At 38.6% G+C, this 18,830-nt stretch overlaps 1 protein-coding gene and 1 long non-coding RNA gene across 2 annotated transcripts in view; both read right to left on the bottom strand.

Moving 5' to 3' along the window:
• LOC309507893 (uncharacterized protein) overlaps positions 1-18,830 on the bottom strand; it is a 313,871-nt gene that overhangs the window by 82,409 nt on the left and 212,632 nt on the right. Inside the window, exons 61-68 of the mRNA XM_082182320.1 lie at positions 16,936-18,757; positions 12,330-12,500; positions 11,961-12,134; positions 9,887-10,057; positions 9,592-9,765; positions 9,078-9,248; positions 7,734-7,907; positions 7,402-7,572 (exon numbers count right to left, since the gene is read on the bottom strand). Coding sequence (XP_082038446.1) covers positions 7,402-7,572; positions 7,734-7,907; positions 9,078-9,248; positions 9,592-9,765; positions 9,887-10,057; positions 11,961-12,134; positions 12,330-12,500; positions 16,936-18,757 — 3,028 coding nt within the window. The remainder of the gene's footprint in view (positions 1-7,401; positions 7,573-7,733; positions 7,908-9,077; positions 9,249-9,591; positions 9,766-9,886; positions 10,058-11,960; positions 12,135-12,329; positions 12,501-16,935; positions 18,758-18,830) is intronic.
• LOC309507958 lies at positions 5,678-7,082 on the bottom strand. The gene is made up of 3 exons (XR_014209322.1): positions 6,816-7,082; positions 6,596-6,733; positions 5,678-5,802 (listed from the first exon to the last, which is right to left on the bottom strand). It is a non-coding gene; the product is annotated as an uncharacterized lncRNA (long non-coding RNA).

The raw sequence follows: 18,830 nt of genomic DNA, 5'->3' as shown, positions 1-18,830 counted from the left end.
AAGAAATAAACGTGTGAGAGCGTGTTATAGGCTATATGTCATGTTATATCCAGATATGACGACGCTACTTCAACACGCATCACCACAGATGAGCATCTATTCATCAAGCCAACGTGCAAACTATCGCAAATCAAAGTGAAAGTCATTCATCAACACACAATCATCTTCATTAAAAGTAAAGAACCGAAATGATCTTACCAGGGCTGTTGCCGCAATATCTTGTTGCGGTCTTTGATTTAGAAATTTTCGCTGATGATCAATAAAATGCAGCTCATATCAGTTGCTTTCGATGACGTGCAACAATTTAAATCTGCATATAGCGCGGGAATTCAAGATCGGATTTATATCCGTTTTGCAAAAACACATTTATGTGACAAGGTGTAAATGGAATCGTTTTGATAAATCAGATAGCTATCCGATCTGAGAAAACGCATGAAGTTCCCATAGAACTTCTGCACCAGTCTACTGATTTCTGTTGAGAAAGATAAGCATGTTGACATGATCTGGGATCAGACGCGACCGCAACCTGGTGACAGCCAGTCCAGCCGCCGAAAACACCCGCTCTGAGGGGACTGACGTTGCCGGGATGCACAGGTACCTCCGCGCTAAAATTAATTCCATTGCTTCAAGACTCACACTACGCAACGCAACCTGCATTAGTTTAATCGATAACAAATAAACGTGATCGACGAAATTCTTAACGATCAATTATCGATCGTCGATTAATCATGGCCATCCCTATTTGTAACATGTTTGTAAACTTTAAAAAGAATATAAAGATCTACACGCTAAAATGAAAAGCTTGACAGTTTAGCTCTTGCAAGTGAAGAAATCAAGAGATTATCAATTTTACTACTGTACTGTGAACCTCCATTTATATATTTAGTTTATTTTACAGTGCAAATGTATTACAATAGTAACATACTTCTGTGTTTATTATTATTATTACATTTAAATGGTTTGGCTTACTAAAAACACCAGTGTGTGTTCAATTGTGACAAGACACCAGAGGCTTTTGGAAGTGACCTGGATCCTGAAGCCTGTCCCCACATGATGAGAATGAGTTTAAGGTAGTCTTCCTGTGCAGCTGGTAAAAAAATTCAACCAGGTACAAATGGTAGCCGTCACAAATTTTTCCGACATACCGCTGGCAAAGAAGGCTGAGCCAACTTAACCTGCCATCAAGCTTGCACAAGCCTAAAGCTATGCCATAGAGGTTGGCAAGAATGCACATGCCTTGTCCTGCTCAGTTAGTTCCATCACTAACGGGTTAGGCGAAGCTTCGCTCAGAGAGGAGTGTAAAGCCACAAGCATGTGGGGTAAAGAATTAGAAACACGGCCAAAGCATTGCTGTAAAATTGTACACACGGGACAGTAGCTCATCAGTGCATCTGTACTTGACATTGGGGCATCGCACGTTTTCCCAAAGTGCCTCATTAAGGCAAATTTTCCATAGCTCCTCCTGATGTTACCAGAGTAGCTTTAAAAAAATTATAAAAATCAAGGTAGCTTCTGACATCAAATCTTGTATGCATTGTCGGCGACTATAGCCCTATTCGCACTGGATTAGTATTATCTGGGGACCTCGTGAGATTTAGAAATTACCCCCCCCACATCTGAATTTCGTGTTGCGCATTCGCACGGGATAAACAAAGTTGACTGTGATTTTACTCGAAATTACTGACATATCTCCCAGATATAATGTCAATTGGCTATTGCTTGGAAATGTCTTGTCGATATTATAGGTCTAGAATAGATGTATGAAATATCATAAACAGAAGAATGTTCCTTACCACATGCTGCTATACATGCGGTTCATCACTGTCCATCTAATCATTATTTTTGTTTTTGCTCTTCTGATGTTTTTCAGCTTTCTCTTTCTGCAAATTGTATAGTTGTATCATATCATGGTGTATAGCGATATGACCCAGCACCCAAAATACTATCAAAACACTCCACTCCGTTCTTCGCGAAAGATGGATAAAAAAGCGTACAGGAAACAAAAACCGTGAAAAAAATATAAACGACCCCGCCAAATCACAGAGATGCCGATTCGCACGGGACTAATATTATCACAGGACCTCGGTGTTCGGCGAAATATGGTCGGTCATTTGAGGGGGAATTTTTACTTTACAAATTACAGACATGGCCGATTTGCACGGGATTAAGATCACAGACAACCTCCGCAATTATTACAAATTACTAGAGGTCACCAGGTAATACTTATCCCGTGCGAATAGGGCTTATGTGATGCAAGATTCAAGTTAACTTTATCTTAAAAAATAGACTCATTTCACAAACAGGGCTTAGAATAAGCCAGGATTAGGCCTTAGTTCAATTAGGCCATTTAAGTATTTTTTTTAAACATGAATTAGAAAAAAACATTACTGGTGTGCATCTTGAGACAAAACAATCGCACTGACATATTTTAAGATATGTCAGTGCAAGTTGCTTTCAATTAAAACTCAAACATGCATTTTAGTCTGAGACCAGGTTTAAGCCTTGTCTGAGAAACCGGGGTATAGTGTTCTTGTTCTTTTTTCCATTCTGAAATGTTTTAATTAATAAGTAAGTAACAAACATTCCGATCACAAATTCTAGACCTGCCAGAAGCACTTGATGCACAGCGAGTGACATTATGGAGGATTCTGCTCTATACAACTCTATTTTGGGAACAAAATCACAAACCTAAAGATGAAGTAGAATTTCATTTTGAGTGTGATAATAACACCAAACACAAACTTAAATCAACAAAGAATGCTTCAAGAAGAAGAAAAAGTTGAACAACATTTTGGTCCAGTCAGGGCCCAGACCTAAATCAGATCAATAACTTGTGGAATGACTTGAGGAGACCTATAGACAGGAGATCCCTCTGAAATTTGATTAGCTCTTAACAAACTACCTGGAGCTAACCTATGAAACGCTAATCTGATCTATATGATTTAAAAAGTCCAGTGAAGGGGAGATTCTCAGATTTTCAGTGGTATCATATTTATCTCGTTGGACATTCAGGGGCTCGGTAGTGAGCGTGGTTGCATCATCAAGTTCTGCAGCATTGATTCATCAAGGAAACACATTAACTTAGTTCCTCTGAGTCAAACAGCAAGGTTTTGCTGAAGTTTTGGTCTTTTAAACCACCAAATTAGCCAAAAGTAAAAGTAGTTGCGTGCGTGCATATTTGTGTGCATGAATACAAACACAAAATAAAAGATTTGCATAAGAGCACTCTGGCAAAGCACAGCAAAACATATGACACTTTGGCATAACACAAACCAAAACTAAGGAAGTCAGAGGGCTAAAATCAGGGTATAATGTGGCCATTTATTTCTAAATTATTACAGTTTTCAATGTAAAAACCAAATTAACATTACAAGTGTACCACAGGAAACATTCTCTGAGCCCTATTTTAACAATCTAAGTGCATGGTCTAAAGCGCACGGCGCAAGTGCACTTACGGCGTGTCCGAATCCACATTTGCTAGTTTAACGGCGGGAAAAATGGTTGGTGCGCCTGGTCTAAAAAGGTTGTCCCTATTCTCTTAAAGGTCCCATGACATGCTACTTTTTGTAGACTTTAATATAGGCCTTAGTGGTCCCTAGTACTGTATCTGAAATCTCTTTCCAAAAATTCAGCCTCGGTGCAGAATTATAGCCACTACAAGCCAGTCCCAGAATGAGCTTCCTTCAGACGGGCCGTTTCGGTGTCTGTAGCCTTAAATGATAATGAGGAGGAGAAAGGCGGCGCACGATGGTCAAGGCCACACCCACCCTCCAACGGTACCGTGGCGTGCATGTTTACGTTGGATATAGCAATGGCACGAAGACACGCAGTCTTTCAAGCATTTCAGTTTGACTCAGAATCTGATCCGGATGGAGAAGCAACGGATGAAGAAGTTGCAACTCGGCGGCTCCAGCAGGACGTTTCCGAATGGTTAGTTTAAAATATTATGTTTGGATACGGTACTTTATTCGGGTGGTTTACAGTTATTATCATGTAGCTAACGCGAACCTACTGTTGCCTTTTCATGAGAGATCTGTAACGTCTGTAATTTATCTTATTACAATTACATCAAGCTCTGCGATCTTGAAATGCGGATATCGCGCGCGCCATATAACCAACAGGAAAACAGTTATCCAAATAACAAAGACGTGTACAACACTCGCGTTACAGTGTGTGTATTCACACACATAAACTGCATAGCTGCATAGATAATGTTACAGCCACATTCTACGTGTAACAATCTAGGTAACCATAAACAGTAAAGCAACACACTTATATATCATTAGTTGACTTACTTGTCCGAGGTGTGTAACGTTAGCTGAGAAGAGAGTGATCCAGACTTTAGTTTCAGACGTTCAGCAAGCCCAGCTCTGTATTGACCCTTTGGTGTTCATTTGTACATCCAATTATTGAGCAATTGTTATGCTTCGCTCGCTCAAAAGCCATGATATCTCTCGTGGACAAACTAAAATCGCGCGCGCGCATTCCTACTTCCTAGCGCATTTTCTCATGGGCGGAAAATATTCTCTGGGCGGGCAAAGCAGAGACAGGGGAGGTAACATTTCCTCCTTATGACGTCAGAAGGAGGAGATTCAAGATCAGTGCGTATGAGCCTCCATTTTCTCAAAGGCAGAGAAAGATAGCAAAAGCTCGATTTACACCGATTGAAATTTCTAGAAACTTGGGGACCATATACAGGCTAGGGGAACTCATATTAATGTTAAAAAACCTCAGAAAGTGAAAATTTCATGTCATGGGACCTTTAAAGGTCACTTATTATGCCCCTTTTTATAAGATGTAAAATAAGTCTCTGATGTCCCCAGAGTGTGTATGTGAAGATTTAACTCAAAATACCCAACAGATCATTTTTAAAAGCATGTAAAATTGCCACTTTTGGGGGTGACCAAAAACATGCCGTTTTTGTGTGTATCCCTTTGAATGCAAATGAGCTGCTGCCTCTGACCCCCTTTCAAGAAGAGGGTGGAGCTTCAAGAGCTTGCGCTTCGGTGTCAGGACCTTTTTTTTACAGTCTATGGTCAGGACAATCTCATCTCACGGAATAATAACCTCAGAACAGAAACTGTCAGAAAGAGTCGGACAATAATGCCTACAGAGCCAGATAATATATCCTGTATGGAGATAGAAAAGGTATAGATTTGTTTATTACAGTTATAACTTATTTGTTATCTTGCTTTTATCCACTAAATCTATACTGATTAGTTTTATGAAGATTTTTGTTCTTCACATAAAAGATGAAGCGTCCATTTCACTCCAGAAAATCACTGTAAGAGCTGAATAAAACTGTACAAAAAGTGTGCATTAAAGTCTTATCCATAAACACTCTCTCCCTTGCATTATCATCAACATACACATCGAATTACACAAAAAAAAAATTGTTAACAGTAAACAAATATATATAGAACTTTTCAATTGGGTTACTTAATAAACTGGTAAACTTTATATCCATAAAACGACTCGATGAGCTGACGTAAAGTGTGCGCTCTCCCTTTCATTACTGCTGTGACCAGTATCGATCCGGAGACTGTGAGCTGGATCACAAACACAACAATTGGTACTGATCCATCCTCGAGCAACAACTTTTTAGCAAAGCCTGCTTTTGTACTGACAAAGTGCACAAAACAGTCTGCTGTAAAATGATTCGCGCAAACATAAACGCATTATGGTAGATTGAGGGGCGCATTCCCTTCAAAAACAAAAGTAATCCACTGCGTCTTCAGCAGCTCAGTTGTCAGGAGTAAATGACGACTGCTATGTTCATTCTTACATCCAACAACAAAACACCTCAATCGCTTAGGACATCGGTTCCCAACAGGGGGGTCGCGGCCCACAAGGGGGCCTCAGCGAGCTCTGTGGGGGGTCGCGTCGTATTTTGAATAGTTCTGAGCAATGAGCATTAAATAAAAGTCCTTAACTTTTTTCTGTTCAAAATTTACAAAATTGATATAATGAGCGAGTTCATCATGAATCCATTTTCCAATCTGTGTTTTTGTCTTATCCTGAACCACTATGTTACACCTATAATAAGTGTTTACATTGGGACTATTTCACACTGGTTCGGATCGCTGCCGCTGCGGAGTAGCCCAGTACCTGCGTGACTCGTCATAGACGTTCACAGAGAGAAGTAGTTCCGGCTACAATGTTCTTCCGAAAGACGCATTATTCTGTTAATAAACGCAAGTTTATTATTGCTCGCCATAGCGCCAAAAGCGTCAAAAATAAAGTCTCACATTGATAAAGCCTCACAAATAACATGCAAGTATTGAGGTCCCAGACAGCAGTCATTTAGTAATAGCCTATATACTTTTTTTTTTTTTACCTACACACCAGTGTGAATATTTTTGTTATTGCATTTCAAATAGGACCAATTTATAGGCTACTCGTAGGCTTACATTTTTAAATTACAAAGGGCCTACTGATGTTTTTGTACCGTTTGCTTGAAAACAACATATTCTGTCATCCTTGCTGCAAGCTTACAAGAGCGATAATATCATTAAATGTTAAGGGGGGCCCTAAAATATTTTCTTGGGAAAAAGGGGGTCTCAGACAAAAAAAGGTTGCCACTGGCTTAGGAGACACCACTGGCTTAGGAGACATTCTTGTCTACAGCTGCTCCGGGGTCGAAACAATGGCGGAATGTGTACAGCTCACTCAGGGCGGGTCTATGCTAAAACTGCAGTGTCAGTCAACAGTCGTGGGCGGAGCTTGTGCAAATCTACGTAACTTTGCCAAGAAATCTGCGAACGGCTTATTCTGAGACAGTGCTTATGATTTATGGGAATTTTTTAAAAAAGCACTGGGTGGATTTTTATTATTATAGGATGGTTGTGTGCACACACGACATGTTCAATGTTTTATGTTTAAACACCATGTAAAAGTGAATTTTGCATAATGGGTGCCCTTTAATGAGTAATGGGTTTGTTTTGGGCGTAACGTGCACTTAACAAATCAGAGTCTCATCTCCCATTAAAGGTCAGTCACGCTCGCGCCATGGCAGATTCACTATTTATATGGCGGAATTTGCAAGCAGAAAAACTGAACGTTTCTCTAGCGAGGATCTATGGGACTGTCCCATCTATGGGACAAAGTGGACGCACGTCATGGACCCGTCTGTTGCCGCAAATTACTAACGCGCTCTTTAAATAACAAAAAAAACCTGACCTGAACATGTGAATTAAACTGTTTTATTGCACAACTTCCAGCCAATCAGATTTGAATATTCAGACAGACCACTTGTATAATAACAATAAACCTGTATACATCGGGTTGATTTTAATAACTTTAATGTAGTTGAAATGTGCACCTAGCACTAAGAAAATATTAGTATTAGATCAGCACAAAAAAGTTATCAAACATTCTTAAAATATGGTGAAATATACTCACTTGAGTATCTTCAGCTCACACACAGGATTCTTCAGTCCCTCACAGATCTCTTTGACTCCTGAGTTCAGCAGACGGCTGTTGTTCAGGTTCAGCTCTTTCAGGATAGTTTTAGAGGAGAGAACAGTAGCTAGAACTGAACAGCTTTTCACTGTCAGATCACAATTATTCAGCCTAAACACAGAAACAGCATTTATTATTATTCTGATTGTACTTCAGCACATATTTAACACACATCAGATCAGCAGGTCTTCAAATTTGATTGCATTTGTGACTGATAGTCTCATATAACCAATTAACAGAGAAGTTATAATGTATAAATCATGTTGACTCACTTGATTTTCTCCACTTTGCTATGAGAGTCCATCAAAAGAGCAGAGAGCTTCTCTCCATCCAGATCTCCTAATTTATCTTCACTCAGATCCAGTTCTGTCAGCAATAATGGACTTTTACCCAGAACTTTAGTGAGACACTCACACGCTTCCTGTGCAGCAGCACTTTTCAAAAACCTACAGAACATAGAAGAGTATTTTAGATAATTCTGTCAAAATGTAATTTTTTGCACCTCCCATTCTTTCAAGCTAAGCAAATACATGATACACAATGCGAAAACAATATTAAAAAAAAGTACTGTATGTTCAAATATATCAAAATTAATATATAATTATAGTGAAGTGAGGAACCTTTATTATTTCTAACTGTATTCAGTTAATTATTTCTAATGATTTGAGTCAGTCACTTAGTTGACAATTACCGGTTTATTCCAAAATGCATTAATAGATTGGGTGGTAAAAAAGGAGTGGAATATGGCAGGGCATCAACCTCATCAAGTCGACCTGCTTGTACTATAACTAATCAAGATAGAGTTCTGGTTGCATGTGTCTTCCAAATGAGCAAAATGAGCATAATGTTTCTGATGCAGTTACAGTGCATTTTTGTGAAACAGGATTTTTGGTGCTTATGGCCTTTTAAAGACAAGGTACAGCAATGTGACGAATGTAGGAACCAGTCTCCACCTTAAACGGATATCTATACCTTAGGCTTGGTATCAAATCCGTTCAAGCAGATCATTTTCATTTGACTGTGCTTTTCCATTGTTTTTCTAGTAGTTTTAGTTGTGGTATCGAAATTGTGAAATTTCACTGGTATCTAAAATGTAGGTTTCAACCTTATGGGTCAATAAAAACAATTTTATTTATTTATAATTTTTTTGTGGGGGCTAGTGAAAATTATTAATTGAATTGAATCAAGAATCAAATTAAGAATTTTCAATTCACACACAACATTTTTTAAAACATAATGACATTATTTTATACAATTTTCATGGAGCTTTGTGGAAGCTTATTTCCCAGAATGTTATATACATTTTTAATTTGAGAATTAGAAGATTATGTTATTCGATTACAGAAATGGTGTTAACTGATTTTCATATTAGTTTATTGTTATAAACTATTATTAGGAAGAAGTCTAATCAGAAAATCAAAATTATGTAATAATTTTTTTGTCACAAGGTTCATGTCACAAAATATAGTTGTGTGACTGTTGAATTTCAGTAATAGGTATGCTGTAAATCCCTTTACCTTTAATTGCAATTCCTCTCCAATTACCAGTCCCCTTAGTTTCATATAGCAGATATCACATTTGTGGCTTATTTTGAAATATTTTAAGACATTAATCACCTGGTCTTTAATTTACATTGTTCATCCTGTAGTAAATCACTGAGCTCCTTCACTCCTGATTGTCCAGGATAATTTCCTGTGAGATCCAGCTCTATCAGGTGTGAAGGGTTTGATCTCAGAGCTGAAGCCAGAGCTTTATAACCTTCTTCTGTGATACTGCAGTCTGAGAGTCTAGAACAGAAAGGAAAATGTAACATTCAGACGATTATTCAGTTATTCTACAATTTATCAGAACACAGAACAAAAATTGTGCATGTTCTACACTAAAAAAACAAGCAAACTAAATTTCAAATTTTTATATTAAAATCATGAAATTGAACCAATAATAACTTATAATAAACTTATTAAACTGAATTTCTCATTAATACAGATTTACATATTAATTCATACTTACAGTGCTTAGTACAATATTTAATAATACTGCAACTAATATTTTAGCCTTAATAATCTTCATAATTTTCAAAACTATAATATATATTATCATATTGAAATGTGGATAAATAAAAATACACACTTCAGTTTCGTCAATCTGCATTGTGTATTTTCCAACAGAACACAGATCTTCTCAATTCCTGAGTTTCCTAATTTATTCTCACTCAGATCCAGCTCTATCAGGTTTGAAGGGTTTGAATTAAATGCTGAAGTAAGAGCAGCACAACCTTCTGCTGTAATACTGTTATTATTCAGCCTGAAGAGAGAGAAAGAGGAAACACTCTTCAGTTAATCTTAAAACTTTCTTTATGATCAATGACAATGTTATTTTTTTAGATATTTTACATGTAAAGTATTAGATCAAGTAAAATACTCACGTCAGTGTGTTGAGTTTACAGTGTTTATCCTGCAGTAGAGCAGCGATCTGATTCACTCCTGTGTCTCCTAGTTCACGTTCACTCAGATTCAGCTCTCTCAGGAGTAAAGGGTTATCACCCACAATTGTTCTCACATACTGACAGGCTTCATCTGCAGGAGGACTCAAAAACCTGGAGATAGAGGAAGTACACGTTTGACATTACGTGCCATATAATTAATTTTCACAAGTTTTTCTAAGAGCCTTTAGTTCCCTTTCGAAAGGGAACTCGCACTGTGTCCTGAGACGCTTTGAGGAATGCCTCAGTGTGACTGATGACTGTTATCACGGTAATCTTATTTGCGGGCGACAGCCATGACGTCACTACTAGTGCGACCAGGAAGTATAAAAGGGCGTCTAGAGAACATCTCAGCGGCTGACGAGGGTGAGCTGCTGGGAGAGGATGCACTGTCAGACGCTGAGAGTTGGTATTTTGAGTCTCAGGTCGAGCTAACATTACTCCTCTCGTTCCAGAGAGTCGTTTTGAAGAGTATATTGCTCCCTAGAGCCTCTATGCACAAGCCCGAGGATATGCCCTAGATATCCTTGGATGTTAGCTCTGAAGAGAAGAGCCTCCTGAGAATCAGGCTGCTCTAAACACAGACGCCAGCACCTCCCCTGAAGAAGGTGGCTGGCCGTTGAGTGTGTCCCGGGCTAAGCTAGCTATGTCACCAATGGTTTATGTAAGCAGTCTGGTTCATGAACCTCCTTTCAGAGCTGTATGTGCTTTTGTGAGTTGTTGGCCTTCTCTGGGCCTCCCATACAGTAAGCCCAACAGATTCGTCTTTGCAGGTAGAGTTAGAGAAGAGGCCTCTCTCTCATAACAGAGAGTTTTCCTTTAGACCCTTCGCTCCCTGAGCTCTTCGTAGGGTATCAAAGCTTAGGTGCTTTCCATGTGGCAGGCCTCCTCTTCTTCTTGAGTCATCCTGCTGAGGCCTCCATCCCTCAGAGCTCCATGCAATCAGCAGTGTCTTTGCAGGTTGAGTTAGATAAGAGGCCTCTCTCTCATAACAGAGAGTTGTTTTGTAGGCCCTTCGCTCCCTGAGCTCTGTGTGGTGTATATCTGAGCTTAGCTGTTTCCCACATTGTAAGAGAAAACACTAGAGACCACATTGGTGTGAGTGTGGCAGGCCTCCTCTTCTTCGAGAGTCATCCTGCTGAGGCATCCACTCCCCATAGCCCTGTGGAGGCGGTATCCGTCTCTATTTAGAGATTGTGGTCAGGTTCATTCTTCAAAGAAAGCAGGTTGTTGGCTTCAGCTGATAGAGCATGATAGCCTCCCTGGTATGGGGGTTGACGTTGGTCCCCCTGAAAAGTAGCAGGCTAGAGCCCTTTGGGTCTGGGCCATACCCCCTTAAAGGAACCCCCCTCTAAGCGGGGTTGTTGTGTCCAGGCCTTTGAGCTGGCTCTGGGTCAAGTCCTTCGTATGAAATCACAAAGGTGCTCCCTCATTAAAGCATGAAGCTCGGGCAGTGGCCTTAGGAGGTAGTGCTTCTGACAGCCTGGTGCGTACCAGTAGTAAATGTGTTTGTGCTTGTCACAGCCATGATTGGCAAACATCCCCTTAGCATGGCAGCGTGGGCATTTCGTTCCCCAAAGTGTCTCAGGACGCAGTGCGAGTTCTCTTTCAAAGGGAGCGTCTCGGGTTATGATTGAAACCCTTGTTCCCTGAGAAAAGGGAACGAGACACTGCGTCTTGTCGCCATGCCTCCGGTCTGCTTACACAGTCCCTTCAGACGAAGAAGTGGATGGCATGTTCTCTAGGCGCCCTTTTATACTTCCTGGTCGCACTATTAGTCCTGTTATGGCTGTCGTCGGCCAATACGATTGCCGTGATTATACAGTACTTCAGTCACACTCAGGCGTTCCCCAAAGTGTCTCAGGACGCAGTGTCTCGTTCCCTGTTCTCAGGGAACAAGGATTACAGTCATAACCCAAGACGTTATTTTTAAAGTGACGGATTAATAATAGTTTATAACTTAAAAGATTTTTATTTAAAACTACTGCACATTAACATATATATTTTTTAAACTCACCTCAGTGTCTTGAGTTGAGACTTCTGATACTGTAGTAAATCACTGAGCTCCTTCACTCCTGATTGTCCAGGATCATTTCCTCTGAGATCCAGCTCTATCAGGTGTGAAGGGTTTGATCTCAGAGCTGAAGCCAGAGCTTTATAACCTTCTTCTGTGATACCACAGTTTGAAAGTCTACAACAGGAATGAACATATAACATTCAGCTTATTAATCAGTTATTATTAAAATTACCTGAACAATTTTAAGCCCTAAAGGAAATGGTTTGTGAATTATCATTTCTTTCTTGTACAAATTAGAGAATAGAAAAAATAGGATATAGAGGCAAACTAAAGGCCCAGAAACCTTTAATATGTTAGAAATCATCTAACCTGAGTTTCTCCAATTTACAGTTATTTTTCAGCCCTTCAGAGAGCAGCTTCACTCCTGAATCCTGCAGATTATTATTGCTCAGGTCAAGATCCTTCAGAATGCTGGAGTCTGAACTGAGAACTGAAGCCAGAGCTGAACAGCTTTCCTCTGTTAGATCACAGTTACTGAGCCTAAATAAAATATTACAAAACATGATGAAGATACACAACTGTACCATATTAACTGTGGGAAGTAGAGAAGAGATCAGCAGGCTACAACCTGAAAAGATTATTTGATCGTTATGAATTTTACTTTCCAGCTATTAGTAATACTGCTGTTTAAAAGTCTATAGTTTTTTTTGATGTCATATAGTTGCTGTTTAAGTTTAACCTAAATGAGCCATTTGTATTAAAATGAGTTGTCTAATCAGTGAGAAGTATTCCTTCAAACCTTATTTGAGACAATTTAGAGTGACAGTTAAAAGTTAAATTTTCTAGGTCAGGGGTCAACAACCTTTTCGTCACGAAATGTCATTTTTAATTTTCCTAGAATTTCTTAGAACATTTCTTAGAATTTATAAATGATTACAAGGTCAACAAGGACCACATTGGTGTGAGTGTGGCAGGCCTCCTCTTCTCGAGAGTCATTCTGCTGTGGCCTCCGCTCCCCATAGCCCTGTGGAGGTGCTATAGGTCTCTGTTTTGGAGAGGTTCACTCTTGAGAGAGTGCTCACAGAGATGAACTACATGCTTGCTGACACTGACATGTTCAGGTCGAGCTAACGTTACTCCTCTCGTTCTAGAGAGTATGTTGCTCCCTAGAGCCTCTATGCACAAGCCCGAGGATATGCCCTAGATATCCATGGATGTTAGCTCTGAAGAAAAGAGCCTCTTGAGAATCAGGAGGAGAATCCTGAGAGCCATTTGTAATAAAATGATCTAATCAGTAAGAAGTATTCAAACCTTATTTGAGACAATTTAGAGTGACTGTTAAAAGCTCCATTTTCTAGGTCAACTGTGAAGGTGTCTTTATTAGTACCAAGGGTATACTCAAGTTTTTACTGAAGTAATTGCATTGAATTAACGTTACAAAGTGATGCTGCTTTAGTATCACAGTTGCACCCCCAGTTAAAGGTGAAGCAATGTTAAGATTTCAACCACAAATCAATGGTAATGCTATTGAATCAACGTTACACTAAGATTGATTCTACATCATTGATGCTGAATCAATGTTGAAATTAACAAAAATAAATCAATGGTAATATTTTTGAATCAACGTTACATTATAATGTTGATTGTACATTCAAGATTTGCTAACGAAACACATTAAGAAAGGCAACTTATAAACATCACAATATACAGTATTTATATGAAATTGGATCATGACAAGTTGGTATCGATCCATCTTTCAAAATCAACTTGTGTGTAAATCCTGTGTTTTACTAACCCTCATGTGCAAAGTAGTCTGGTGTCAAATGACTTTCACATACTGGTATATGAATTTACTTGGACACGTTCCCTTCATAAATGAAATGGGAGTTTATGAAGACTCTTATGTTAATTATTACAGCCATCAACAGATCAGTTATAATGTTTACGTAGCTGAGGCATATAACAGGCTCACGGATGGTCAGTCCGGAGTGCTGCTGTCCTGCAGAGTTTTGCTCCGACCCAACTCACCTTCCCTTCAAGTAGCTTTTTAGTAATCCTGAAGACATTCAGGTGTGTTTGATTAGGGTTAAAGCTAAACTATGCAGAACAGCTACACTCCAGGGCCGATTTTTGCATAATAGGTCACCTTCAATGAACAATAGTTTAGCAACCAAATGTTACATCGAATATGGAATGGTTTGTATTCTTTCTGAGCTTAATGTCGATTCGGTTTCACTTTAAATTAATTTCGGCTTGTTTGCCTAATTTGTTTTTATTTATAATTCAAATATATTTATAGCTATTTTTTTTCCAAAACATTCTTGTTTTGAATAGGCTACCATTTAATTTAAAGAGGTTTTTTCAAAATTTACTTTTATTAGTTTGAACACAGGTGTTTCCACAGTGTCTAAACAACTATCCTATAATGGTAAAAATCCACCCACTCCTTGTTTTATAAGCCCCATAAATTATTAACAGCATAGTTTAGCTCCAACTCTAATCAAGCACACCTCAATATCTTCAGGATTACTAAAGCTATGTGAAGGATGGTGAATTGGGTCGGAGCAAAACTCTGCAGGACAGCACCACCTACAATCCGTGAGCTTGTGATATGTGTCAGCAATGTCAACATTATGTAATAATAAACATAAGAATCTCCATAAACTCCAGCATCTGAGCCACTAAGTACGCAGTGGTGTAATTTTATTTATGAACGGAATGTGTCCAAGAAAACAGGTAAATGTTACATTATGTGCATGTCATTTTACACCAGACTGCTTTGCACACGAGGGTGAGTAAAACACAGGATTTGCACAGAAGGTGATGGAGATGGATCGATACCAACTGTTCATGATCCAATTTCATATATATTTTGTGGTATTTGCAAATTGCCTTTCTGAAATTTGTTTTGCGTTAGCACATTGCCTGTTGTTTCTTACTGTATTCATGGAGACCAGAGCCATGCTGTTATTTTATTTTTTTATACCAAAATGCTCAGTCTGTATAATTCATAAATGCATCTTCATTCTTATTAAGTCTCTCAAACAGTGTGTAACTTCAGCCATGTTAACCGTGCAGTATGCCATCAAGCTAATTCAGAATCGAATGTTCAGCAAACATCAACAAAATATATGCCATACCTACATGATGTTTTATAATGATCCATTTTGAGAGTTATATTTACTGTGTGAGCTTCTCCTGTACTGTTTATGTCAGTGTATAGACCCTTTTAATGCCAACATCACAATTACGTCACGGCACTAGCTGGAGGCAAAACATAAAGAGCTTAAAATGTAATCTGTGTCAGTGCCGCCTTCTTGCATAAGGATGTAGTGTAACAACGAATTATTATTTTTTCCGAAGTGTTGACAACTTAGTGTTAACTAATCATTGTTATAAACTGGTACTACCAACAAAATATTAGTGCATTGCTGGAACTGGGTGTCGTTACTCTACATCCTTATGCATCGCTTTCTGCCAGGACTTTTACGTGCTTTTCCCTAATCACTGAAGTGACGTCGACGTCCGGGTTAGCGGTAACATGAGCCATTAGGCATTAAATATTTATTTAAACTCCTGATGTACTTACAAACTTTCCAATGCCTCGTTTTATGAGTACAGAACCTATTTGTACTACTGTAGAAGTTTGGTACCATTCTGGGTATTATTAGTGGGGTAATTTACGAGATACAAATTTGGAGCCAATAGTGCAAAATAAGCTCTAACTTTAAAAAAAATTCAACCAAGGAAAAAAAGGCTTCTGGGGGGTGTTTGGCTCGATGTCATGGTGCAAAGGACCCTAGGGTGATTTTACTCCGAACCATCCATTTAATACTATCCAACCTCACATTTTAGCCATGAGACACAATTTGGTAGGTTGGATATTGGATTTTTTGACAAACCAAACACAGATGGTGAAAGTAAATGGCATTTGATCAGATTTATTATATTCATCCTCTGGCTCACCGCAGTGCTGTTTTCTCTCACCCTTACTTTATATTCTATTCACTTATATGTGCCAAAGTAAGTACACAAATAGTACTATATTGAAATTTGCAGATGATACAGTAATTGTGAGTAACTGCTACACGACAATGAGTCTGGACATGGCCCTATTTTTGAGGAGTTTGTCACCAGGTGTGATGAGTCTTTTAAACATAACCAAAAAAACAAAGGACATGATTATAGATTTTAGAACTCATGCTTCATGTTATGATACTACAACCATTAAAGACCAGGTGATGGATTGTGTAGAAGGCTTCAAATATCTTGGGACAGTCATAGATTCTAAATTGAATTTTGAAAATAACTTTGAAACTATGTCAAAAGAATTTACTGTATGTTTTAATGCTATTACAATTTTTTTTTAAATATGGATTGCTCCATCTCCTGTCTGCACAACAAATTTACCCTCAGGTACTAATAAAAGACACCTTGACCTTGATTACACTAAATGTTCATTGGATGAACAGATTAGTCGATTCAGATATTAACTTTGTTATATCTGTTAATTCTTAATAATATTTAAAATGTACCACAATTAATTAACAATATTTCCCTTTGTTCTAATTGTTACATCACACAACTTAAAGTGTCTCCAATTTACACTTTAAACTCTCCAGTCTAGTGCAGAGCAGCTTCACTCCTGAATCCTGCAGATTATTATTGTTCATGTGCAACTCTTTCAGATTGGAATCTGATCCAAGAACTGCAGCCAGAGCCGAACAGCTTTTGTATGTCAAGTTACAGTCATTTAGTCTTCAAACGAATTACAGATTACAGAGTTTTCTACATAATACTTATATACTAAAATTATAATAAAATAGTCAAATTAGACTATTTCCACTTTATTCATTAGAGGAAAAATATAAATAAAAAAACCTACGGATACAAATTAACTATATAGATGGTATACATTCATATATGTTATACAATTAAGAATTAAAGCAGATAAAAACAAAAGTAAAAGACTTACAGAGCTCTTTTGGAGGTTTTGATGACCGCTGATAGTCTAATTAGACACTCGTCTGATTTCTTAAATTTCTCAAGCTCAAAGTCTTCCAGCTCCTCTTCTGATGTCATCAACACAAAGACCAGAGCAGACCACTGGGCAGGTGAAAGGTCAGATGAGAGACTCCCTTCTCTAAGTTGTGTTTGAATGTCTTTAACCAGAGTTTGGTCATTCAGTTCATTCAGACAGTAGAACAGATTGATGGACCTTTCTGGAGATACATTTTCTTCTAACTTTTGCTTGATGTACTGAACTATGACCTTGTTGCTCTGGTCATTGCTGTCTTGCTGTGTCAACAGACCTCGTAAGAGTGGATAATTAGACTGAAGTGATAGACCAAGAAGGAATCGAAGGAAAAGATCCAGATGTCCATTGTCACTTGCGAGCGCCTTGTCCACTGCAGTTTTCAGCAAATCAATCATGGCTTCATTTTTGTTTTCCTGCTCTGTAGACTCTTGAACAAACACACTTTTCTTGCTGATGTCTAGAAAAAGATGTGCATATAGGGCTGCAATAAACTCTTGAATGCTCAAGTGAACAAAGCAGTACATGGCCCCAATAATGATTCCAGTTTCCTCTTTAAAGATCTGTGTACACATGCCTGAATACACTGATGCTTTAGATGCATCAATACCACAGTCCTCCAGGTCTGTGTCATAGAAGATCAGGTTGTTTTTTTCCAGCTGATGAAATGCCAGTTTCCCCAGTGAAAGGATGGCATCTTTATCCCAGGAAACATCTGGTCTGTTTTCTCCATCATACTTTTGTCTGCTCTGCTGGATCTGAAAGCGGAGAAAGTGTGTGTACATTTGTGTCAGAGTCTTGGGAATGTCTTCAGTATTTGATTCCTGCTGTGTTATAGAGGCGTCCTCAGTCTGATTTTTTGTATTATTTATTTTCTCCTCCAAAATGTTTTGGAGAACAGTGGCTGAAATCCAGCAGAAGACTGGGATGTGGCACATGATGAAGAGACTCTTTGATTGTTTAACATGATCAATGATTCTGTTGGCCATTTTCTCATCAGTGAATCTTTTTCTGAAGTACTCTTCCTTTTGTGCATCATTGAACCCTCTGACCTCTGTCACGCGGTCGATACAGTCAGGAGGAATTTTAGTGGCAGCCGCTGGCCTGGTGGTGATCCAGATGAGAGCATAAGGAAGCAGATTTCCCTTGATGAGGTTCGTTAGGAGAACATCCAGAGAGGCTGGTGACGATACATCACGCCACGTCTCATTGTCCTTAAAGTTTAAAGGAAGGCGACATTCATCCAATCCATCAAGAATGAACAGGACTTTGAATTTATCTCTTGTAAGGTCCAGTCTTTTTATCTCTGGGAAAAACTGACTAACAAGGTTCATCAAGCTTTGTTTTTCTTTCTCCTTTAAGTTCATCTCTCTGAATGGAAGAGAAAATATGAAGCTGATATCTTGATTTTCGTTTCCTTCGGCCCAGTCCAGAATAAACTTTTGCACCGAGACGGATTTACCGATGCCAGCAACTCCTTTTGTCAGTACAGTTCTGATCTTCTTGCCTTGTTTAGGTGATTCAAACAAATTTGTGCATTCAATCTGTATCTCTTGTGATTCAGCACGGCTGGAAATCTCAATCTGTCTCACCTCATGTTCAGTATTGACCTGTTTACTGCCACCCTGAGTGATATAGAGATCTGTGTAGATGTCATTCAGAAGTGTGGAGTCACCTTGCTTTGCAATTCCTTCAAACACACATTGATACTTCTTCTTCAGGTCCAATTTAAGTTGTCGTTGATGAATAAAGACAAGCTCATCTAAACACAAAAAGAAATAAAAATACTTGATCCTACTTTTCTCTTCTGACTTTAAGTGACAACATGACAGATG

The sequence above is a fragment of the Leuciscus leuciscus genome (genome assembly GCF_965113295.1).
Source record: "Leuciscus leuciscus genome assembly, chromosome: 10".
Classification (NCBI taxonomy): domain Eukaryota; kingdom Metazoa; phylum Chordata; class Actinopteri; order Cypriniformes; family Leuciscidae; genus Leuciscus; species Leuciscus leuciscus.
The sequence above is the reverse complement of the archived record's forward strand: the minus strand, read 5'-3'. Positions and strand labels throughout refer to the sequence as shown.